The sequence below is a fragment of the Corvus hawaiiensis genome, chromosome 3, assembly GCF_020740725.1.
Source record: "Corvus hawaiiensis isolate bCorHaw1 chromosome 3, bCorHaw1.pri.cur, whole genome shotgun sequence".
Lineage (NCBI taxonomy): Eukaryota > Metazoa > Chordata > Aves > Passeriformes > Corvidae > Corvus > Corvus hawaiiensis.
Window position 1 is genome coordinate 98,432,242 of NC_063215.1, and position 24,623 is coordinate 98,456,864.

At 43.8% G+C, this 24,623-nt stretch overlaps 1 protein-coding gene across 1 annotated transcript in view; it reads left to right on the forward strand.

Annotated features, from left to right (window-relative positions):
* The first annotated feature begins 11,224 nt into the window (after window positions 1-11,224).
* Window positions 11,225-24,623, forward strand: part of TGFB2 (transforming growth factor beta 2) — a 61,058-nt gene continuing 47,659 nt past the window's right edge. The window contains exon 1 of the mRNA XM_048298608.1: window positions 11,225-12,145. Within this exon, the coding sequence (XP_048154565.1) occupies window positions 11,803-12,145 (343 nt within the window). The 5' untranslated portion in view covers window positions 11,225-11,802. The remainder of the gene's footprint in view (window positions 12,146-24,623) is intronic.

Below are 24,623 nucleotides of genomic sequence, written 5' to 3' on the forward strand. Positions count from 1 at the left end.
CATCAGCACCCTTAAATCTACAGTTGTTCTCTAGTTTCGTATCAGCGGTTTCTTTCCATAATCAAAGTTCTGGAAAATAATCTGAGTTTTTCTTAGAGACTGCGGCATCCTGAGGTGATTATTAAAAATTTCAGAATGCTTTCCAAATACTTTTAGAATACTTGGGTGTTTATTTGTGCATTTTTGGAGTAGTGTTTTGATTAAAGCACTGAAGTGTCTCTTGTGTGTTTCAGAAAAATGTGGACTCTATCCATATTGCTAAAGGTATTTTGAGCTTCCTTTTCATTTAGAGTGCATAGCCTATATGTGGAGAGCATTTCTTGCCTTTTAAAGAAGCATAATACTTATATTTTTATGTATATGGAGTAGTTATTTAAATTTTATACTGTACCTTGTCTTTGCCTTGTTCTTTTTTTGTGCCATATGCCAAGAAGCTCAGAGAATTACAAAAATTGCTAGCTATGTATTTTGATTTTAGGCTGCTTTATTTCACAAGTTTTGTTTTTGTTGACTAGCAGTTCAAAAGATCTTGTTTGGCCTAGGCACCTTCCAGTCTCTTCTCTGAGCTGCCCTACCCCCTTTTTCAGTAATGTTCTTCCTCTTCAATAGCTACCAAGAACAACCTTCAGCAGCCTTTCCCAGCAGTCAGAGTGCTCGCTCTGTTTTTCCTGCTCCCATGAATATCTCTGCTCAAGCAAAGCTGTGCTGCTGCCCTTCATTCCAGAGAGCATGAATCATCTCAACTTTGTATATTTCTGTACCTATCTATATAAAGCCAATAAGGATGGGGTGGTTCCAGTTTTGTTAGGCTTCAGGCCAATTCCAGAGTATGTAAAGTTTAATATTCTATGGATTGCACGCAAAGAAAAGAGTTTTGTTTAATAAGAGAAGGCACAGGGTCAGCTCTTCCCCGTGTCTCTTGTCCCCTGGTCTAATTTTTCTTCACATTAATTGTGCTAACTTTTTTTCATCAAGGAAAGCATGAGTTGGCCTATGGAAAAAATAACTGTCTTGTCCCTGCTTTTCTTCAGCCTCCTGTTAGGGAAACACTTTGGGAGTGGTGATGGAATATTCTTGTTGTGCCTGATGCCACTGTACCGCAGCATCTTCGCTGCTAAAACCTGGAGGGAAGAGCTCCCACTTCTGCAGCTGTGAGGCAGGTTCTCCTGGGTTCACAGGTTGAGCAGAACAAAAGAGCTGGAAGCTGCTTCCTCATGAAGATAGGGCTTTTTTGTCTGATTTGTTTTAAAGGGAGAAATTAATTGTTTGGAGGCCATAAAAGTATTTTGACTATCTGATGCTTCCAGAAGAAGGTGGTCTGTAGAGCTGCATCTGTTCGGAGCTGGCTCAGTAGCTGTCTCTGGGGAGGAAGGCAGAAGTCATCTGGCACAAAACACTCTGCACAACTGAAAATGACAAACTTCTCATTCTTATGAAATGAGTCCTGGCACAGTTAATATACACACAGAGCAGTCATCAGTGTTGTTCACTTCCAATCCCTGCAAATTGCTCAATGATTTCTTCAAGACTTGCTGAGGTAAGGAGTGAGAGGGCCAGGAGAAGGCTTGAGGTAGTGGAGACTCAGGATCATGTTACACAGATGGGGTCCCTGTGCTAAGTAAGATGTTAAACTCGGGAGTCTAAGACCTCAGACACTGGAGACTGAAAAAGTTCTTGATTAACAGATGGTAGAAGACTGTAGATTTCATTTAGTGCTGTTGTAAAGTCGTGGCTTCTAACCTCTTGCAGCATGTAAACCTCAAATGTTTCACCTCTGTAAGTGATCTAGCAGATAAGGGCTTATTCTTAATCATTCTTTTTCAGACTTGTAGCAATGGCTGATACTTCTTAGACAAAGCATTTTGTTGCTTTTCAGTTGCTTTTCTGTCTTAGGGGACATGTTGAAAATGAAACTCCAGTCAAACTGAATACCTTCAACATGAAAGATCCTTGTCTTTGTGTAACACTTCATCCCTTGGAATGACTTCTTTTTGTTTAAATTCATGTGTTTAACCTGTTGGATACAAAATTGTTAAATGAATTGGGGCAGTTTCATCAAGCTGTTGGATGTGAACTCACGAGCATAAGTGGCTTCCCAGAGGTACTTTGGACGGTGATTTTAGGAATACTCATAAAATGCATTATTTCTTCACAGTGCCTCTGTTGATTCAATAGCCCATTCTCTCATGCCAGTGCATGAACTTTGAAGCGTTATTTTACATTTTCTGAGTGTTTCTTAACTCTGTTTTCAGTATATGTGGTGGTGTTAATTGTGAACTGCTAACCAGGATCAGACTTGCATTGAGGTTTTGATACCACTAGGATTTCTTACAGACATAGTGTTCTCAGAAGTAGCTGAATAATTAATAGAAACAGTTCACTTACAAGATAAACTGGTTACACTTCTTATCAGAAACTTCATGCGTAATTTAGAAATGGTTAAATATAAAACCTGCTGATGTTATGTTAATAGTTCTTTAAATCATCTGTTGTAGGCATGTGTGATCATAAGTAGAAGGTAACAGAGGGTTGTTTGCTGTCGTTTTAAAATCTGAAGTACTTAAAGATTCCACCAGCCATTTATGAGCCCTTTGTAAAGTGGATTATGAATATAATCTTGGAGATTGTGACTTAAGGCCCTTGGCTATTCAATCACTCTCTTGCTTTGAACTTTGCTTTTCTATCCTGATAAAGGAGGGCATTCCCATCTTGTTCAGAACAGAAAAACCTGCAAGTGTTTTTTGATTCAAGCAACAAGATAGTGAAAAGCTTTCTTGATTATGCAGATTTTGCATTGACTTTCAGGTTGAGTACAGTTTATCTCAAGAGGATTTTCTTTGGTTTTTAAGTGATCCATAAATTGCAAGTTTTGTGGGCAATGGAACAGCCCTTTACTTAGGGTACTTAGGGTACCCTGTGTCCAGGGACAAGAACTGGCCTGTGTCCATTTCAGGAAGGGTGCCTGAGGTCAGGCAGCTGAATGAAAACTGTCACTGGAGAGCTGAGTAGCCGAGCTGTTGGTAATTGAGTTCTGCCCATCCGAACTTCACAGTCACACCTCGCAGGGCTGCTTGGAGGCAAAGGGCAATCAAACACACATTGTCAGCCTTTCCACCACTGGGTACCTCTTCATCCTCACTTATAGCTCCAATGAGTTTCAAAAGAGGTTCATATTGCACAGTAGTGCAATATTGCTGCGGTAGTGTAGTTTTGTACAAGAGGTAACAGCTGTATGGTTTTGTATGTGGTGTTATTTTAGAGCAGTGAAGTATTTGACAGTACCTGCTGAAATTTGGTACATGCTTATGAAAGAAATACTCATTAATTAAGAAGGACTTCATAAGATTCTCAAGTGAGTGTCTCTTCATGATTAGCAGAAAAAGACTGAAGATTCTCAGAACCTTCAGACAAGATCCTCCGTTTAAGGATGCATTACTCAGCCAAAACAATGTATTGGACCCAAGTATAAATACACTTCCAGTATGAACATTGATCAAACAAATGCAGCCTGGGAGGATGATATATTGGTATTCATTCTTGTGGATTGTGTTAGAAAGGGACTGGTCAGGCCTTGCAAGATGCTGAACACCTTTCTGATATTGTAGCACTGCAACCGGCAGGTCAGACCAGGATTGCCAGTGCTGTTCTCGACATCTGCTATGTTTTGCTTTTTCTTTTTTTTAAACTGCTGGAGTGTTCTTTTATTTTAAATGTTGTTGTCATTGCCTGGAATTAAAGGGGAACACATTTTATGTGAAGAGGATAGTTCAAGCAGGGAAATGTATGTCTTTCTATGTCAATATTGTGCCTCCCAGACACAGACCATTGTCTTAGATTCTCATTCACTTCAGTTGCTGCTGAAGCGCATTGCTGGACTGTCTGCCTCATGATTAATTAATTGCTTTTAATTTTGTAAGGCTGCAGTTATGGGTTTGTGGACTCAGGTCCTTTATGTGAGACACTACTGGGTCTGATGCGCATTTTCAGCCAATGTGTAGGCATTTTTACACTCTGATTTAATTGTTGATGAGGTGGATGTTCAAATGACACTAGAATCTGTGAGAGGAGACATTTCAGCTCTCAGTCTATATCCATGATGGGGAAGTTTAGAGACTTGTCCACAGAGCCCAGCTAAAACCAGGGGAGTAGGTTACTTTAACTGCAGTCCCATCTAAAAGATCGTGGATTCAGGAGAAGCAGATACTGAACACCTTTGCCACTCCACAGAGGTGGCCTATTCAAGATCCAGCTCTAAAATAATCTGGGTATGGACCAAAATTCTAGCACAGAAATGGATCTTTCTGTTCTAATTCTAGATGGAGTCACCAGGCTGGGAGGATGTAGTTTGATCTTCCAGTCAGGAATACTGCATTCATTGATTTCAGTAGCCAGGCATAGAAGATGGGTTTTAAAATGTGTAAGGCTGAGAGGCAAAGACCTCTGCACTAATCTGGTGAGTTCAGCACAAAAGCTTGGTACTGCATGAGGTTTGGTTTGGTTTGGTTGTGGGTTTGGTTTTGTTTCATGAGGTAATATGAAACAATGCATTGCTTTCTGTAAGCTTTCTAGGACATTCTTGAACATGTGTTGCTTTCAAACCATTAGGAAAAAAACATTTTGAAGCCATGTTAGCTTATTAGAGCTTTTCATCTGTGCAGACTGCACAGGCAGCTTGTGAAGAAGTCAGGATGCCAGACCCAGACCTATTTGTTTTCTGTAGCTGCAGAATATGATTTAAATATGGCATTACTGGCTGGCCCATTTTTGAAGTTGCTGCCAATTAATTTGCTATACACATAATTTTCTTAAAACTTCAACAGTGCAACCTGGGTGCACATTCTAACTTGAGTTACATGGTTTTAATTTGTTGAATAAACTCCAGTAGATGCTCTGTTAGGAATACAATATTTACAGATATCATTTGTGTGTTACTTAATGAGGTATAACCCAAGTCATCACCATGCAGTTCAGAAATAGAAGGCAACAGCTGTAATACTGAGAAGGAGATGCAGGTCACTAGTTCAAACCTTGAGATTAAAGGGATGACTTTTACCCTACTGTCTTTACTTTGTCATGCTTGCTATAAGTAGATGTCAAGGCCCTCTGGTTTATAAACCACTGAGCTTATATTTCTCTTGTCTTATTTTAATTATTTTTATTTTTAGTTAGTGAATCTGATCATTTTCCTCTGGTGATATTTAAGTCTTACTGACTTAAGTGGAAACAGGATTTCCTGTGGTGATTAAAACCACAGGTGCTAGGATTAAGGAAGGCCTTTTTTTCAGGGACACATAGACTAAAACTGGAATGATACAGAGAAGATTAGTGTGGCATCCTCAAGGCTGACAAGCAGGTTTGAGAAAGCACTTGAGGGAATCAAACTCCAAGAGGTGTAACCATGGGGCAACTTTTCTGGCAAAGTTTTTATGAAGACTTGAATCTTAACTGATTCAAAGCTGGAAATTGGCTGTTGGAAGCAGAAATCTCTTTGGATGCAGCGCTAATGTGTGCAGCCTTTATAGAAAATGTGTATGTTTGTAGAATAGTGGGTTAAGGCTACTGATGCTTCCCTAGACCCCCTAATGTCTGGCTGTACTCTGTGGAGGCAGGGTGCAACTTTACTGGCGAGAAGCTATTTTAGGAGTTCTAAAATCCAAGCCATGTAAAATGGTGATGTTCCTTTCTGTCCCTTTTCCCTCTTATCCACAAGACTTTTTTTTTTTTTTTTTTTTTTGGAGAGTGGGGAATTATTCTGAGGGTCAACTGTAATATCTCAGCACTTCCTGAACATTTCCCTTTCTTTCAGATTTTAGTCATTCTGGCTTGAGGTGTCCTGTCTAAAGTTCCAGTGTTGTTGTTTTGGGGTTTTTTTTGGTGGTCTTTGGTACAGTTTTTGGGGGGTTAATTGCATTCTAGATGTCTTTTATTAAGGTGCAGTTTTAAACACAGACTATACACTGCTGCGTGGACATTACAGCTTTGTGTTCTTACTTGATGGTGATGATGCCATTCCATAAGTTCACAGAGATCACACCCAAATGGCTTTTTGGATCAGATCCTGTTGACTGCTCTTATGACTGTTTCCCCTGAAATTATTAAATCTATTTGTAGGAATGAGGATTTTTTATATATATATATAGATATGTATGTATGAATACATATATTTATAAATATACAAAAATGTGTGTGTGTCTATAAATACATATAAAAATAAAAGTTCTTATTCCTGTTATATATTTTACATTTGTTCTATATATATATAAAATAAGTTCTGGTTCGCACAAATAAATTCTCTCCTTTTATATATATCAGAAACATACCTTTGGTTTGCAAGTTGACAAGTAGTTGCATATGTATATATGGGTAGCAGTCTTGCGTGTCAAACAGCATGTTCTATAAAGTAGCCTTTATCTTCTGGAACATGAGTGCTGCAGGAATGGGCTGTGGTTGTGTGAAATGCAATCCTGGGGCAGTGGGGCTGCTTGTGTTAGTAAGGTCAGCAGGGTTTGCTCTCAAATTCACCCAGGCGTTACAGCGCACACTAATGAAATGTGCAGCACAGAGGTACGGACTTCTACTTCGCTAAGGATAATAAACAGTAAAATCTAAGGTTTTATTATAGTATATATTACAATTTTCCATTATTTGTCATCTCGTCTTTGCCTCACCTTTATTAGGTGCCACCTTGGCTCTCCGAGTTGAACCTTTATACGTGTATTTTTATAAAAAGGAGAATTCAAAAGTTTTTTTCCCGGGCACCCTGCATCAGAATGACTGAGATTCTACACGACCGCAGTTATGGCTGCAGATTTCTTTGCGTGCCACAAAGAATTAATTGTGCAATCATCCTACACTCGTCATCAGTGTGAGAATTTACAAAAGTCACCTCTTAACTTTTAAAAGTTATTCCTCTTCCAACAATGTTCTTTAGTTTATGAAATGTGACCAGCCACCTTACTTAATGACCTGGTCGTCAGCAGTTTCAGAAAGATTATTGCCTTTGTATTTTGCACAGCACATTTGCGTATAACCAAAACAATCTAAAAAGAAACCACAAATTGTAAAATCCTGACCACGTAATTTCTAACTTAATAGGAAACATGAAACCTTTACGTTTAGTGAAGTAACTTTCCAGGTGTCCCTGTTTTTCTAATAAATAGTTACTGTTTATTAGAAAAAATGAATATATAAAAAAGACAGTATTGTATTGAATTAAAAGCTCCAAAACAGATAAGTTCTGTTCCTTCCCCATATGCATGCTAAGGACCTACTCCCACTTCTTGACTTACAAAGCCTCCACTAACAGCAGCCTCACAGGACAAGGCCATTTCATAGAGGCACAGGGAAGAGATAAGTGTGAGTTGACCCTCAGTGTGATAATCCCAGCAGCTTTTGAAACTAACAGGTAGTCATCAATAAAAGCTATTTTGGAATGAATAAAAACCATTAAGCTTTGCAAGATAAAATACAGAGCCATAATTGGGATAATTCATCAGTCACAAAAATTAACAGTAGAATGTAGAAGCTGTGTAAAAGGTCATACTATAATTGCATTCTGATGATATAACACTTTATCCTGCAGTTTGGTTCTGTCATTTCTGACAATTTTTGATTTCCTCTTCTGTGTGTTCCTCACTTTAGCAAGGTAAAGATGACACCTGTTTGAGTCTAGTTTGCAGGATTTCTATGGCAAAAAAAAGCCTCCTTAAATGTGCAGGGGGGAGATTTTAGAAATAAGATCAGGTCTATCATGATGTGTATATTCCAGGTATTTTCCGGTTCGATTACATAATGGAAAGTTGATGTTTATGAATGTGGATGTGTATTTGAATGATGTGGCTAGCAGGTAGGTGTCCCTTCCTGGAGCAAACTGGAGCAGCTCAGGCATGTGTGGTGGGCTCCTGCAGCTGCTGGGGATTTAGCCCAAGTGGCCAGGGCTTTTGGAATGGAGTATGCATGCCTGGGAAGTTCTGCATGGCAAAAACATCACCATGGTGACATCCAGAAGTTTAAGGGGAATCCAGCTTTGCTGCAGTCTTAAGGCAAAATGGAGACATGCACCTGGGTAAGCCTGACACCCTATGTCCACACTAAAAGGGTCAGAAGAGAAGCAAAGGGTTTTTCCCAGATGAGAACAAACCCAAGATTTATCTTAATTCTTTTTTTTTTTTTTTTTTTTTTTTCCCTAGATGGTCTAAAAGACACCGAGGAATCATTGCCAAATCGGAAGGAATCCCAGCAACTTTCAAAATCTCATCGGACTGGTTTGCTGTCAGCCTGGCTGGATCTCTGGCAGCTCACATGGAGGGCTTCTCTGGAGCTTGGACCTCCTGCAGATCTGTGGGCAGCCTGGCCAGCTGAGCACTGCACACATGGGGATTGATGGCCTCCAGCAGAGCATCCCTAAGGCTTCAGGGTTTGAGAAAGACACTGCAAAGTTTGGGTTGGTTGGTTTTTTGGTTTTTTTCCCCACCAGTAATAAACTTTCAAGGATCAAAACACTTTGTAACCTGGAGGGTTGTATCTGCAGAGGGATCCTGAGAGATGGTGGGAAGTTCCCTGCATGAGGAGGGTGTCCAGCACTGTCCCAGTCACTGCTCTGAAACCCTCGAGGTGAGTGGCATGCAGAGCCAAGTGTTACAGGGCTGTAGTTGCTGTATAAGGAATTTCTTCATGGTTTCAGCTGTAGCTCTTGGAGGAAATAATTTAATAACCCTTTTCTTTAGAAGTATTTGCGGTTGAGGTACCTCATGTAACAGAGCTGATTCCTCAGCTGGCTAGCAGTGGAGCTGTGAGATGTAACAGCTCGAGGAACTGTCCCCTTGGTTTTGTACAGGTGTGCTGCAGAAGTGAAACCAGCTGAGTCTACATGTTGAGCTTGCTTGTTTATTTGAGTAATTTTGGAAACATTGCCATTCCTGACACTGCAGCTGTGTTTTTGAGGTCAGTAGGAGCAGGACATTGACATGTACGGCACAGAAGAGTGATGTTGTGGCAGAGACGTTTAATCTGGCCTTGCAGGAATTCATGGATTTAAGTGGAAAGCACTATTAACTCTTGCATCATGAGGATGCAATCTTGGTTGTGTGTGCAGGGCTGTACATACCCACATGCTGGTAAAGAATGAAGAGTAAGTTTACTTTCACAGTCTCTGTGTGTACACATACCTGTCAAAAATATGTTTTCTTAGCTCCTCCATCTCTCGGACAGCGTCATCATTCCTGGTACCCACAGCAGTCCGAGGTTAACTGGCCGTGTTGGTGCAAGATTCCCCTGCAGCAGACCCTGCCAAGGCAAACAGCATGTGGCAGCTCCGTGCTGCTGGGTGCCTCCATCACCCCAGCACACAGCCACAGCTGCTCACAGGAAGCACTTTTCCTTGCTGGGAAGGAAAAACTCGCATTGAATTTGGGGACTGGCATTCTCCAGCTTTGGAAAACAGTCAAAAATTTTGCAAAAAGAAGATGGTTCCTGAGGTGTGGTTAGCTGGAGGAAGTCTTTGGTGGTGTTTGGCTGGTTTGTGTCTTACATGATTCTCTGTGTGCTTCCAGGTCCCAGTCATGCTACCTCCTTTCTCTTGTGGGTGTTTACCCATAATACCACTGGCAATGGCCAAGGTGTTCTTGGGAACACCCATGGTCCTTTGACTACCTCTTCTACATCCTTCTTCATCTCTGAAAATAAACTAGAGTTTCCTCAAAAACACTTGCCCCGCTTAGGATGATGTTATTGGAAACTTCTGGCAAGTAAAATCTGTGATAATTTAATTCAGAAGGGAATGTAGGGCTAAAATGGGTGGGAGTAAAGAAAAAGGCTACTTGATCACTTTTTAAAGTTAATGTACAGCGGTGATAAATGAACTGTAAAGGAAAAGCTTTATGGCATTAGGTTGAGGGATGCCTAGTAGACTGTAGAGTGATTTCCCTAGGGCAGAGTAGGGTATGGATGGAGCCTGTGATGTTTGTTGTGGCCAAAAGAGGCAGCGGAAAAATTGAATTACAGGCGTAGCCAAAGCATTTGGGGCTTGAGAGTTTCTGTCAAGTGCAGATGAGGATGTATTTGCACGCTTCTGACAGGAGAGGAGACCTCGGCGAAGGAGCAAATCCTCCTCATCTGTCGTCTCTCCTTCCTTGGCCGGTAGTACCGATTACCAAGGTGTCCGGGGAGCAGCGAGAATTGTCCAAAACACACTTGAAGTGAAACTGAGGGGCAGTGCCAAGGAGCGTACTGTGCCAGAGCAGCGGGCAGAGCTGCCCCGCAACCTTGAACAGGAACGCGTCTGAGCGGTGTCCAAGAGGCGTGTTATTCTTCCTCTACCGCCAGAGTGCTATTTGGCCCAATTACTTTAATAATAGGTGCAAGAAGCACTAAAGCCTTTATTTAAAAAAGAAATAAAACAAAAGCCTGACAGGACTTGGTTTTTCTTCTCGGCTCCGGGCTGCCTCCCCTCTCCTCGCCCCGGGGTGAGGCACCTCGGCAGCGGCCGGGCTGTGGCGAGTCCCTCGCCGGTGGCGCGGAGGGGAATAAATAGCCGGGCGGCGGCGCGGAGCCCTCCGCTCCCGCAGCCCCTCCACGTCACTTCGCAGCGAGGCGAGCACGTGGGGCGGGGAGATCGTATAAATCTCCCTCTCCCTGCGCGGCCGTGATGTTATCTGCTGGCACCCGTCCCCTCCGCGCAGGGAGAGCCGAGGGGCCGGGGGCGGCAGGCGGGGGGCGCCGGGCGGAGCGCTAGAGCCGCCGGGGACGGGGCCAGCCCCAGCCCCGCGAGGGAGGCCGGCGGGGGGGGGGGAGAGCGGCGCTGCGCTGCGGCCAGCCCCGGGCGGCCGGCTCCGCGCCTGCGACCCGCGGGAGACTGCCGGGGCGCGGCGGCGCTGCCTCGCTGACTGCGGCGCGGGGTTGGCGTTTCAGAAGGAGGAGGAAGAGGAGGGAGCTGGAAAGAGCTGTGCGGCGCGCAGCGGCCCGGGCGGGGGTGGGTCGGTGCATGCGGCGCGGGGCGCACGCAGCAGCCTCCGGGACGCGGCCGGACGGGGGATCGCCGCTCGCCGCGGGCGCCGGGCGCCGCCGCGGGGCCGGGGCCGCCGCCTGCCGCTGCCGCTGCGCCCGGGCCGGGCGCGGGGGCCGGGGCTCGGCGCCGCGGGGCGCACACGTGCGCGGCTCTCCGTGCCCGCGCCGCCGCGGGGGCTGAGCGCCGCCGGGCGCGGGGCGGTGCCGCTGCCCGCCGGGAGCCGTCGGGCGCCGCGGGCGCACGGCGGGGCTCAGCGCCGCGCCGGCACCCTCTCTCTGCCGGCTGCGGCAGCGCCCTGTGATACCCATCACTGCGCCTTCTCGCCCTCCTTCTTCTTTTTTTTTTTTTCTTCCCCCCCTTTTTTTTTTTCCCCCCCTTCAGATTTTTGTTTTACAGCGCGCTGAGAGCAGCCTCTCTGCCATTTACCTGATCTGCAGGTTTGTTGTATCTATTTGGGTGCTTTTTTCCTCCTCCTTTTTTGCTGTCCGGCTCACTCCACCCCCGAATTTTATCTAGTTGTAGCAACTTGCTGCTTTTTTTTTTTTTTTTTTTTTTTTTTTTTTTTTTTCCCTTATTATTATTACTGGTGTTTTTTTCACTGGCGCCTCCCGTGCGTTTTCCGATTGAGAGCCGCCCTCGCAGCCCGGTTTTTAAGAGCATTTTGTCTGCAGATCTCCCCTTTGTTTGCACAGATCCCCTTTTTATTTTTTGATTATTTTTTCCTTGTTGTCGTTCGTTGTTAAAGTCACTTTTTTTTTTTTTCCGGGAGGGGGGGGCGCTGTATTTAAACACTTAAAATGCACTGCTATCTCCTGAGCGTGCTCCTCACCGTGGATCTGGCCACCGTGGCTCTCAGCCTGTCTACCTGCAGCACCCTCGACATGGATCAGTTTATGCGCAAGAGGATCGAGGCAATCCGGGGGCAGATCTTGAGCAAACTGAAGCTCACCAGCCCCCCGGACGAGTACCCCGAGCCCGAGGAGGTGCCCCCGGAGGTCATCTCCATCTACAACAGCACCAGGGACCTGCTGCAGGAGAAAGCCAACCACAGAGCCGCCACTTGCGAGAGGGAGAGGAGCGACGAGGAGTATTATGCCAAAGAAGTTTACAAAATAGACATGCAGCCTTTTTACCCCGAAAGTAAGTCCTCTGTGTTTGTGCATGTGTGCGTAATTTCGCCCCCGAGGCGTAGCGGTGCTCAGCACCTTTAAATAGCACCCCCAAGCATCGTAATCTGCCTTCTTTGCTTGGCTTGCTTGTCATCCTCAGCATCGCTTAGGTGGAGGCTCTTAGGGTTTAATTTAGGTGACGGGGTATGCATATGACTGGATGGGACTTGTTGGGGGGGTCACCTGTTGCCCCAGACTCGCGAGGTTTCCAGACCCCTTTGAAGTCACCCAGGAATCCCCCAGGGTGCCTCTGGCGCCCACCACCACATACCTGAGCAGAGCTCCCTCCTCCCGGGATCCCACTCCCTCCCCAGCACCGGGTTTAGCTCCCCGGCAGCCCCGTGTACAGCCTCCAGAAAGAGCCAATATCTTTCCACTGCTCTTGTTTCCCTTGGAGTGTCTGGAACGGGCAGGTTTCCATCTCTCCATAACTGAAAAGAAAAGGAGGTCTTTTAAAAAAAAAAAAAAAAAAGTCGCCAGCTCGTCTTGTCTGTGCCCCTGCAGAACATTGTCCCGCAGACTGCTATGCACATTGGTGCTCAGAGAGGACAGAGACCTCCTCCCTCCTCTTCCCACTTTAGCTAGCCTCCCCCTTCGGTTCGTGGGCACTTTTCATTTCAGGTACAGAAAAACTTTTCCCTTCTGGGTAGCCTCGGTTCTTGGAACCTGTCTCAGCCCGTCTGCCTTTTGCTGTTTTTAACGACCTTCTGGTGATCCATGCCACGTTTTGCACAAAAAAAAAGAAAGGGTACTAATGCTTTGTGCTGACCAAATCCACTTAGAGTGATTAATAATCATAACGACGTGCCTTTTTGTTTTGGTAGAGAAGCTTATGTGCATAGGAAAAAAAAAAAAAAGAAAGAAAAAGCACCGCACTGCCTTAAAAGAATCTAGATCATCATCATACCGAGGAAAGTGAAATACCAGAAGCAGAAAATAACTTCACCGTTCACATAACCAAACCCTAGTCCCTAGTCGTTTCATTTAGCTCGCTTCCCTCCCCCACCACTTGATGCCCTATATACTTGCTGTCTGTTTCTCAAAAGCACATAGCTCTTGCTTAAATAGATAATTCAGCCATCTTGGTAACTTTATCCTAGAGTTTCTAATTGCATTTTCCTCTTATTTATTTTTAGTTTAGCAAGTTGTAGCTTTGGGGCTTGCTCTGTCTTGCATGTGATAGTCCTAGGATGCCAGCCAAGGTAGCTGAACCCCACGCTCTGTGCAGCTGCCTCCCTTTCTTCCTTTAGTCTTAAATGACAACATCAGGTACAGGACATCCTGGCAGTCAGAGCCATTTTTTTATTGTAATTATGGCACCATCCTTAATAGCCATGATAAATACACTCCACCCTTGTTACCCTTGGGGAAGAAATACTTTCTTTTTTTTAAAAAAACCCACATATTTGGAGCCAAGTGGGTATGAGCAGAGTGGTTCAGTGCAATTCATAGCCGTGGCAAGAACACAGAAGTCCTGCTTGTTTTCCACGTTGATGTACTGTATTATTTTGCTGGTGGTTTTGGTAGAAGTCAGCACTTCTTTTTGAGACCTATTAGATCATACCCAGGGCAGAGGAGCACCTCTGGGCCAAGGCTGGGAAGACCTATAGCAGTGCCTTGGCTTGGAGAGCTGACCCTGTAATAGAGAGTCTCTGAGAATTGTAAAGCGCATCCGTCCTGAGCACATCTGTCCTCTCTCCTTGCTTCAGCAAACTACAGAGAACCAATAATCCAAAATGCAGCTGCATACTTTCCAGAAAATTAAAATATCTGTGGTGTGTGACTTGGATGGTATTGACAAAAGAGGATCTATTTTTGAAACATTGTCAGGGGCCAGATTTGTTCTGAAGTATCGATAGAGGCTTTGGAAGAGCGAAGGAGATTGCAGGTATCTACCAACAGAGTGCATCAGACGTTTGGGATCCGAGGGCCAGCTAGCAGCAGATCCAGCACTACTGTGCGAGGGCTGTCGCTAACATCAGAGTAAGTAGGTTAACTGTTTTTCCACTGCTCTCTAGTTATGCTGGATGGAGCGAACCTTTCCAAAAAAGACAGTAAGGAAGAAATCACTCCACCATATTTTAAAGGAAGAAATTGAAAGCGCAGCTCTGGCAGCCACAGGCACTTTCTCCTAGGCATTTCAGAGCGGATTTTTTTAACTCTACAGTGTCTGCTGTGTTGGAGAGAGGCAGGAGGGAGAAGGGGATCAGTGTGAATGCACTGGAGGTCAAAAGCTGCTTGGACGGCAGGCATGGGAAAGATCAGTAGTTCAGTTTTTACCACAAGTTGTTAGCGTTCAGTAACTGACTACAACCCAAGTATTACAAGTATGCTCTAATTATACTCATAGTCAGCAATATATCACTACAGATCGCTGATAGGTCTTCGTGGGGCATTTTGTAGAGTTAAGACTAAATATTTTTAGCAATGAGGAGATTTAAAAGGAAAACTATAAGAGATATTGTATATACCCTAAGGCATATTTTGTCTTAAATATTATCCTTGGCCAACTGTACTGTATAAATACAGTAAATATGAACAGAACTGGCAAGATGCCAATCTCCTGGGATGAATTTTAGTCAAGAAGGTATTTATGGGATATAAATAATACTGTGTCAACATTTAAAGAAGGGATCTGATTAGTTTTGAAATTATTCATATTAATCTTTTCACATGCTGTTAGTTTAAGGCTCAAACTAAAGTTGTGCTAAGGTTTACTGATAGTTTGCACTGAGGAAGTGAGGGGGCATCTGGCTTGAGAGTCCACTTGAGGTTAAGGACACATCGGGATATAGGTGGAAATTCAGCAAGTCAGGGACTGCCTGACCCAAAAGCAACAGATGTGAAAGAAATGGCACAAAAGAATGCTACAAAGACGTTTGGAGAAAACAGAAAGCTTTTGTCTGTCAAGCATGCCTTGCACTCAGGACTGTGTGCATCTGTATGAGCCTGAATCTCACCGAAGTCCAGGTGGCAGTCAAAATTAGAGGTTTTTCAGAGTAGTCTAAAGAGGAAAGTTGGGTATGGTGCTCTCTGAGCACAAAACCAGAGAGTTCTTGGGAATTTTGTACCTAGGCAAAGTTACCTGAGTAAATGCTTAAAACTGGTGACTGTGAATGCTGGATCACATTAGAAGCTTATAAAAGCTTATTACTTACCAGTTCTTCCTTGAATATCTAGGGCCTGATACTTAAGCTAGGTGATGATTGCCATTGCACTGAGAGTAAACAGAAATTTAACGCCAACACAGTTAAGGATTATAAATTGTAATGCTGGTGAATACCTGGCATACTTGAGAAAAACAGGCAACACATGTATCTGGAGGCAGGGGCCCATTCTATCTTCTTCATTCAAAGCCATTTTTACCACAGACAGTGAACTGGTTCGTAATGATTGCTTAAGGCCAATGCAGGTAAACTTTTACGTTTTCTGCATTCTTGAAGATAGGTTTATAAGTACTCATTAGCCTAAGAAAACACAGTTCTTCTGGGTTTGGGCCTGGTTTTTCATGAGTTTTAAGCTTAGTGTGAAGGAGCCTGCAGAGGTTCCATCCTGCACTGGTTGTTAGGATTAGTCTTCTCAGGAACTCTGTCCCATGAATATTGCTTTACATAGGCCATGGTTCTGCTGAATATTTGCCCCATGAAAGACAACATTATAAGCTGTCAGGGCACAATGACATGCTTCTACTTTATCAACAAGGACTCAATTTACCAGCAATTACAGGTATGCGGGTTCCTTGTCTTCAGGGCACCAGAAGCTCCTGCGGGGGCTCCCAGCACTGGCTGCATCATTACCATAGTGTTAACAGCTCACGTGTGTTTGCATTTAGCATAACACAGAGCTTAATCTGTCAGGTTTTCCCATGTTATTAATGATATGGAAACGGGCTCAGGAGGAACAGGTTATTTTAAAATTTTCTAGCTATGCTGGACCTATGGTTGTGCTCTGGAGCACCTCTTGGAGGAGGAGGTGTTTGCCAGGCATACTCTCTGCAGTACAGAGAGGACCTGAAGCAGTGTGAAGGCTTTCCTGAGGAGAGGCATGGGGGGAACAGTTCTTTGTTCCTTGTTCATGAATGACACTTAATGCAATCTTTGTAGGTGGAAAACCCCAGGAAATTGCAAATGGCTTTAGAAAAGCACAGGGTGATTTTCTAGACAGTAGTCCTCTACATACTGCGAGGGATAATAAAATAACATGCTCTGGTGCACTAATGAAGGGCAGCACCACATGTGTTTCCTGCCTGGCTTCTGAATCACCAGCCACTTCTACTGTAAGCAGGGTGCCAAGCTGGGAAGCAGGGGGGAAGGTCCAAGAGCCAGTATGGAATGATACATGGTCCTTGAGTTTCTTCCAGAGGATGAAGCCTACAGAAAAGCTAAATACCCATGACCCCCCGTCTTTAACACTGCAAGGTCAGATGAGCTAAAAGACAGAAATACAGGGCTATATTCCCAAGTCCTTTCCATAGCCCTCCTGGAATTTCTCTCTTGTGTCTGTTTTAAAGAGGCATTTTTCACTGTAGTTTGGTGACTGAGTAGGTTTGACAGAATCATGGAATCATTTAGGTTGGAAAAGACTTTTAACATCATCTGAGTACAACTGTTAACCTAGCACTGTGAAGTTCACCACTAAGCCTTGTCCCTAAGTGCCACATCTATACTTCTAAGTACCTCAACCACTTCCCTGGGCAGCCTGTTCCAGTGCTTGAAAGCCCTTTTGGTGAATATGCAGCAGTGCCCCTGCTGCTCCCCACCCTCCAGCCACTGACAGTGTGAATGTTTTATAGTCCCAGAGACCTTTCTGGAACTGGGCCCTTGTCTTTTGCTCGTGGCTGGAGATGTGCAGGGAGTGCCCGGAGCTTGTGCTGCTCTTGCTGGCTCTACTTGCAGGTCTAGTGTGAATAGGTGATAGAGTGAAGAAAGCAGAGCATCATCTTCATTAGATACTGGTTTTAGCCTTGCTCCTCTTTGGTGCTCTGCATGAGAACTGTAGGAAGGCTGGATTACTTTGAAGTTACTACTTCCAGCATTTCACTGTCAGCTTGAGATTCCTGCCTGCACCAGAGCTGAGCAAAAGGGTGAATGAGAGAACTGGCTGTCATTCTCAGTGAACTTCTTCAGCACAGTCCTGAAACATGCACAGAGCTTCACACATATGAACAGACTCATTAGCATTAAGGCTCTGTGTATGCCTAATTAGCTTCCTGAGTTGGGGCCCGGTTTATGGTGCACTTGCAGGGATGAACAAAGCCAGACAGTTCAAATCCCTCTCACTGTGGTGAAATCTGTCATTTGGGCATGGGAGCCCAGTGAAAAGGAAATGCTTTACAGCATGTTTTAGAGAGGAAAGAAGAAACTCTTCAGTGATCCTGAAGAAGGCTGACCCTGTTGGGCAGCTGGCTTCTTTTGCCTTTGCACTGATGGGCTAGACTGCTCCTGTATTACAGATAAAGAGAGGAACCCCAGGGTGTGGTGACAGAACGAGTCATGAGTGAAGACACACAAATGTTTCCATTCCTGTTGTGAAACCACATGCAGCACATTTTCAAGCAAGCAGTTTTTAGCTTGAGGATGATATGCTCCCCAGGTATTATTTAATGTAATAATGTGTTACGGATGTTTCTGCTGATTTGTTTAGATAAAAAGGATTGGTTTGGTCATTTGTTTAGGGAAAGCTTGCACCCTGCCTTCCACCACAGGCTGTTGCTTGCTTCCCCTTCAGTCTGTGCTGTGGATAGTTGGTGCCTAGCTCCAGCATCACTATCAGCTGGCTTCCTGTAGTAGTCAATCTGAAGCAGCAATGTTTCTTCTTAAAACATCTCCCCCGTGCTTGTCCTTGCTGTCTGTGCTGTGTTAAGTGATTGCAGCTGGGCACCCAACTGTACAGGACATATGGCTGCAAGGTATAGAGGAGAAACTCAAAGATTTGTCTGTTACAAGACAAACTCAAAGATCTGTCTGTAACAAGACAATAAAATGTTGGAAAAAACCCCTTAGTGTCAAGGGTTGTGTTTTATCTCCTTCCAGTGTGACCAGTTGTGTTTGAATTTATGGATGACTCGTGAGGCAGTTCAGTGCTGTGGTTCCCTTCACTCAAATGGCACAGGATTGGCTTTGCAGAAATGAAGTGCCAGACCTGGCTTTGTTACACCTGTCTGGTCTTTATAGATTTTTACATGTTTTTGGTGCTCTGCAAGTTGATCCACAGTAGAGAAGTTGCTTCTTTGGGTAAAATAGCATTCTTTAAAACAACCTGGTTTTCCAAAGGGAACATGGCAGTTCATGCCACTTGGAGAGCTTCTGGCTCCTTGTGTTGGAGGTTGTGTTGGATGAGTTTAGGCAGCTGTGCAGAGAGACTGCTCGCTCATTGTGAAGAGACAGGCTCCACTGAAATACATCTTGTGGTGTTGTTTGGGCTCTCTGGCATCCACATTCTGTTTCCAGGAGATGCTGGACCTCACAGGCATCCCTGCAGCAGATTTGTGGCAGAGAGTGTACAACACCTCGCCACACAGAGCTGGCACAAGAGTGTGGAGAGGATTCTTCAGAACATCTCTCCCTTGTTCAGGTTTTAATTTGGACAACGAGTGAGGAGTGCTTCTCATTCCATGTGTGATGCTCATTGACATATTCAGGATCTTCTTTGTAGAACTGAGCTTTTCCCCTCTGAATCCCTCTTAGGGAGGAAACCTCTTTTTGTTGTTACATAATACTTAGTACAGTGTGATGCTAATTTCAGGTTATTAAAAATAACTGTATAAATTATAAAATATAAGTTTTAAAGCTGACCCTGCTTTGAGCTGGAGGTTAGACTTCCAACATGATTTATCCTGTAATCCTTGCAATACTACATTTTAATGCAAGGAAAATAATGCATTGTATTTCAGCTTCTACAGGGTGGTCTTGATTCAAGTATCACCACATTTCTAAAGATGTGCTGTCTTCTGCCAGTCTTGGATTTGTCCCTCTGCTGTAGCTTTCTTGCATCAAAATGTTCCTGTTCTTCTTTCCCTCTGCACACGGTTTTATTTTGCTTTTCTAGCTTGAATGTTGCTTTTCAAATAAGCATGGTAAGTTGCATGAAAATAGGCTACTGTATTGGACTTCAGCAAAAGCTGTGGCATAGTTTTAGGCAAACTGAGGAGGGGCAGAGAAGGAAAATGTTGTGATACTGACCTTTCACTTTGCTTGTCTGGCTCCTTCCCATCGTATCTAACCCACACTGCACTGACAAATACCGTATCTGTCTTGACAGGCAAGTTCACAAATAACCATTCATTCATAACTTGGAGCTGCTGTAAGACTCCTTATGGGTTGCTTAATCTGACAGTTGTGCATTTGAGCAGGGACTTTGAAGCAAAGACTTTGTAGAATGACCGTGAGTTCAGTCTGACTTTGTGAAAACGAAGAGGGAGGTCTTGTGTGAAAGAGGATACTGTACTTGAGGGTGTGTTGCATGTGTGCATGCGTGCACACACGCGCGTGCATACATTTCAGAGTATTGAAACAGCTGTTGTTGCCAAAGCCCAAATTGGAATGTTCTGGGAAAGATAATTTAATTTTTAGCTTCTGGATTCATTTCAGTGATGGTAATTTCAACACTTCCTGGGGAGAGTCTATCAGTGGTTATGTGCATCAAATGCAGCAGTAAATCTGTCATTCTTTCCATTTCAGTTTTTCAGGCTTACAACTTCGTTATTTTTCCCTGTTTGGCTGGTGTTAATATACAGTGTTTTCCCTGGCTTCATCTCTTTTAAACCCCTGCTTTGAATTTTAAAAGGCAAGCTAAGCCTGTTGAAGTTCCTTCTCTTACTTGTTTTTGTTTACTTACAGCATTTGAAATTCAGCAGCTAGCTCAGCTGAAATAGTGACGGTAATATATCTTTACCATAGTGATGATTGAAAGATAGGAATCAGAACATGTTGGTTTTCATTCCTTGGGGTGGAAAAAAAAACAATCCACAAAATCCCCCAACCCTGTGCATGAACTTTGTACTCAGAAGGCTGAAAAACTAATAGGTGTTAGCAGCACTGATTCTTTTGAAGTGGTCAGAGAGCACCTCACAATCACATATTTGATGAAGGCTTCTGTGCAATAATACTTACTAATCCTGAGCCTGCTGTTGTGTTTACAGCTGATCTCTGGTACCCTGAACTGAGAGAGTGGTCCTTGCTTATTTGAGTGGGCATTGTCCAGTATGAATAAGATGACTTCTTTCAGGCTTTGGGCAAACAGTCATAAAGATCTCTAGGACTGCCAGGATGTACACTTGGAAATAGACCACCTGCAAAACTTTTCATCTTCCAGATGGCATGTAAAAATAATGCTGCAAATTCAGGCTCTTCAGATGCAGCAGTGGTTTGAAACAGTGGCACAAGTGGCCATCAGGGCCTGGTGTTCACCAGAGCCTGGGACAGGCTGCTGCTCCTTGTCCCACCCCTGCTTGGTCTCATGGGTGGCCCAGACTAGCAAAGCTGAGAGGCATCTCTGCTCTCCCTGGCTATGGAGGGGCAGCTCTGCCCTTTGCATCACAGTTCCTGGACTTTGTGCTTTGAGGCTTTGGTGCAGGAATTGATCCAGCTGACTGGAGAAAGTTAAACAGAGCACTTAATGAATGCCTAGTAAGCAAGATTTATGGATGCCAAGGTTCAGGTCCACTGACACGTGCAGTTCATTTCTTCCTTCAAATGCCTGCAGGGGGTATGAGGGATATTTGCCTTCAGGGAAGGATAAATGATACATTGCATTTTCCAACATGATAGGACATTGTAAACTGTCTGGAGATAATGTTGGATCTATGCAGGTCCTTGATGTTCTCATTCGCGCCCAATCTCCAAGAGATCCAACCCAGTTTTCTTGGCTGTTGCAGCTGGCTCCAGGCCTCCCTGGCAGAGTAAGGGCTGTGTATGTATTGTGCCAATCACTGCTTTATGCTAAGATTTTTCTTGATGCAGGCTTTGGAAGTGAAGTAGCCCCATTTCAACATTGAGGTTTGCTGAAAGATGTCTGTATGTCTCGCTTGTTGTGCTCGTTGCGTGTTTATCCAGCCTACAATGGCAGACACACATCTCTAGGTCTGTGAGTGGGGAACAAGTTCCAGCTTTCTTGAAAATCAATCTGCTGTTCTGATCTGGTGGTGTGATAGGAACTGAGAGGCTCCCTGCCAGGATACACAGTTTGCAGAGCAAGGGAGCTAAGTGAGCAGCTTTGGCCCGGTTTGGATGGACTCAGAACAGATTGTTGGGGGCCTGACCGTTCTCTCCCTCTTTGAATCTGGATTCCCCCATTCCAGCTTGCATTTCTCCCTGGTGCTAGGAGCCATGTATTTGGAAGTTTCACATTCCCATTGCTAATCAGGGAAGAAAAGAGCCCCAAAAGAATCTAGAAAAAGAGATCTTTATGAAGGTGGCCATAGTCTGAGTTACAACAATATCATGTGTCTGAAGGAACTTGCCGCCTTCCAAGCTGCAGTCCCATTATTTACCCACTTTATTGGGAGACCTAATTTTCTCTGGCTGGAAGTGTATTTGTTGAGGTAGAGTCTGGAAAGGAATCTGCCTCATGCACACTTGCCACTGGGCCAGCTATACATGTGATACAGTCAAACCTTTCCATTTTTCTGCCTTTTGAGAGTACGTTCCCCAGATTAAGGGCCCTGGTCCAAAACCTGCTGAAAATGCTGGAAGTCTTTCCACTGGCTGCAGAAGTCTTGGTCAGGTATTAAGTGTCATTCCTTTGGTTCAGGGAATGGTCACATCTCCAAGACATATTGGGGTGTATTACCATAATGTGGTGCTTTCCCCTTTATTGAGTTGCCACTGGAGACATTCTTCTGCATAAGGCCCTGAAAAACAAAGACCACGTTTGAAAATAAACACCTTAGTTTGCTTTATTGATGGAATCGTTTGTTGGCAGATGTCATCTGGGATCAGCATATGGTGGCAATATGGCAAGAACTGCAGAATGCAGAGAAGGAGGAATGAGTTAAAGTCCTGTAATTCTTAGGTATTCCACATCTTCCCCTGTCTAAAATAAATGACCATCTGACTGCAAAGGTCTTGGCAAATAAACATGCCATAATATATCTTTATCATCCCTACAGCAAGTTTTTGTCTAGAAGTTCATCGCTCCACATCCAGAGGCTTCTTACAAACATGTGCAAAATCAGACCTCAGCGCCCAGAGCAGGGAAGAATCTAAAGGCTTTGAATAAGAATGTGGCAAATCTCTGTGCAGTGGACTGTAAAGAAACATCAGGGCTAAGCCAACAAGGTGTTTTTATGTTATCAATAAAATCTTAAAAGTCAGTTCTGCATAGAGCTGGAGCCAGGAGAGGACCATTCTGAAAGTCAGTTTGCTACATGATATATGCTGAGTTTACAAGCTGGAAAGCCAAGTATTTTGGGAACAGGAGCCGTGCTTATAGCATGAAGGTGCATGTGGTTTTACATAAAGCCTCTCTGACTTGATGTGTCTCTAAGTGGCTCACAAAATAATGAGTTAACTTTTGAGATACTTTTTTTTTTGCATGGATGAAGAGCTGGAGCAATTGAATTTGAGTCAGTAAAGTCACTCCAGATTTTTTCCTGCGGTGTTGAACCTGGATTCTGTGCAGCCATTGTTTAGGCAAGCAGAAGAGTCATTGTGGCCAGGATTTTAAGCAGCACCTAAAGGAGTGGTTCCTTTGTAGCCTTTGAGAATCCGAGCCTTTTGTTCAGATGAAGACTGAGCCAGTTAAATCTGCTTTGCTGATAAGAAATGTCCTGAATGCTGTTTTGTATCATGTTTGTACTACTATTGTATACTTCTCAAAGCCTGAAAGGACTCAACATCCACCACACGTTGTTGGAATTTTGTGTGTTTGTTTTTAAAGCAAAGAAAAAAGCTTGGTTTGTATTCTATCTATGTGGTACTTCCTGTGTCCTGGTGGGGTGAGATTTCATTTGATTCAGGGTATGAAACCAAACGGTTTGGTTCTTGTTTAATATAAGGCAATATTTTAATGTCACAGGATATAAAGTGCCTTAATGTAAGGACAGCCAAACCTGCAGGCAGCTTTCTTATTGAGCTTGTATGTTGCCTGGCAACTGGAGGAGGTGCTCATCTCAGCAAGGGTGAGGTGTTCTTCTCAGGGTATAACATTCCCGGTTTGTTCACACTCATGGCTAATCAATAGTTGATGTCATGCTTTAGAAAGGATGAGACTGATTTTGCTCTAGGAAGCTTTGAGTTGTGGTAGAATGGACAGGTTAAAAAAGATGGAAGCCCTCATTATGGTCTTCTGGTCTCTCTACCTGCATATTCCAGGCCATTGTGTTTTGAATTAATTGCTTTTTGAAAGGGAGTTCACAGCAGGCTTGGTAAATTATTCCAGTGATTAATTACACGGACTAGAAATGAGTATCTTTGTGGTTTAAGTTGTTTAGATTCAAGTTCTAGGATTTGAATCTTGTTTATTAAACTTTCACTTGCTATTTTGAAGACCCAGTGTCAGATCTGTGGGCTTTCTGTAGGTACCTACAGGAAATGGAAGTTTTGGAGAGGGGAGCTGATCTGACTAAGAGTAAGCTGGTGTGGCTGCTGGAAGACCCTGCAATTAGCAGCCAGGAGCTTTGCATGGTCTGCTTTATCCAATCTCAAGTGTCTTTCAGATCTGTAGATGTGATCAAGCCACATCTCTTTAAAGTTAAGTGTGCTGTGCTCCACGAGATAACTTCCTAGCCTTTTCAGTTATTCTCATGGTTCTCCTCTGAAACTCCTCTGCTTTATTCATGTTTTGCTGAGACTGTGGACAACAGTATTGGATGCAGTATTTCAAGAGTGGCTGTGTCATTATCAAGCTCCATGCATGTTGCAAACTCTCCTTTAATTCAATACTACACAGTTTATGCAGCTAACTTGGGCAGGAACTTTGCCAGGAGCTCTACAAGGAGAAGTTAAAATTCATGCTTGGGTAATTATCCACCAGGGTGTCTCCCAAGTTCTTTTCAGAGGTGTTGACTATCAGGATGGAGCCACTTACTTTGTAAGTATAGTCCAGTTCCTCTGTCCTACGGCTGCATTTCCATACTGAAAAACATTTACATCTTGGTAATGCAGGATTCAAGTCACTGTATTTTTGGTGCATCTTCTTCATTATTTGGCACATCCATATCATTATTAAATCTGCACTTGGTTAGTAATGGTTTAGTTTCTTTCCAGATAATGGATAACAATATTAGATAGTAGAGTACAGTAAAATGGGACCTTTGTGGATGCTTTCCTCTCAATAATGGTTTGCTGTCTACCATTGTATTTTAAGTCTCATGAAAATGTAAGGCTTTGATTCATTTACTGCCTGGCCCCGTTGGTATCCTGTTGTTCTGTTTCCTAATGAAGCCATAATGTAGCACCAGCTTAAGTGTCTTGCAGCTACCCAAGTACATGATATTAAAACAGTTTTCT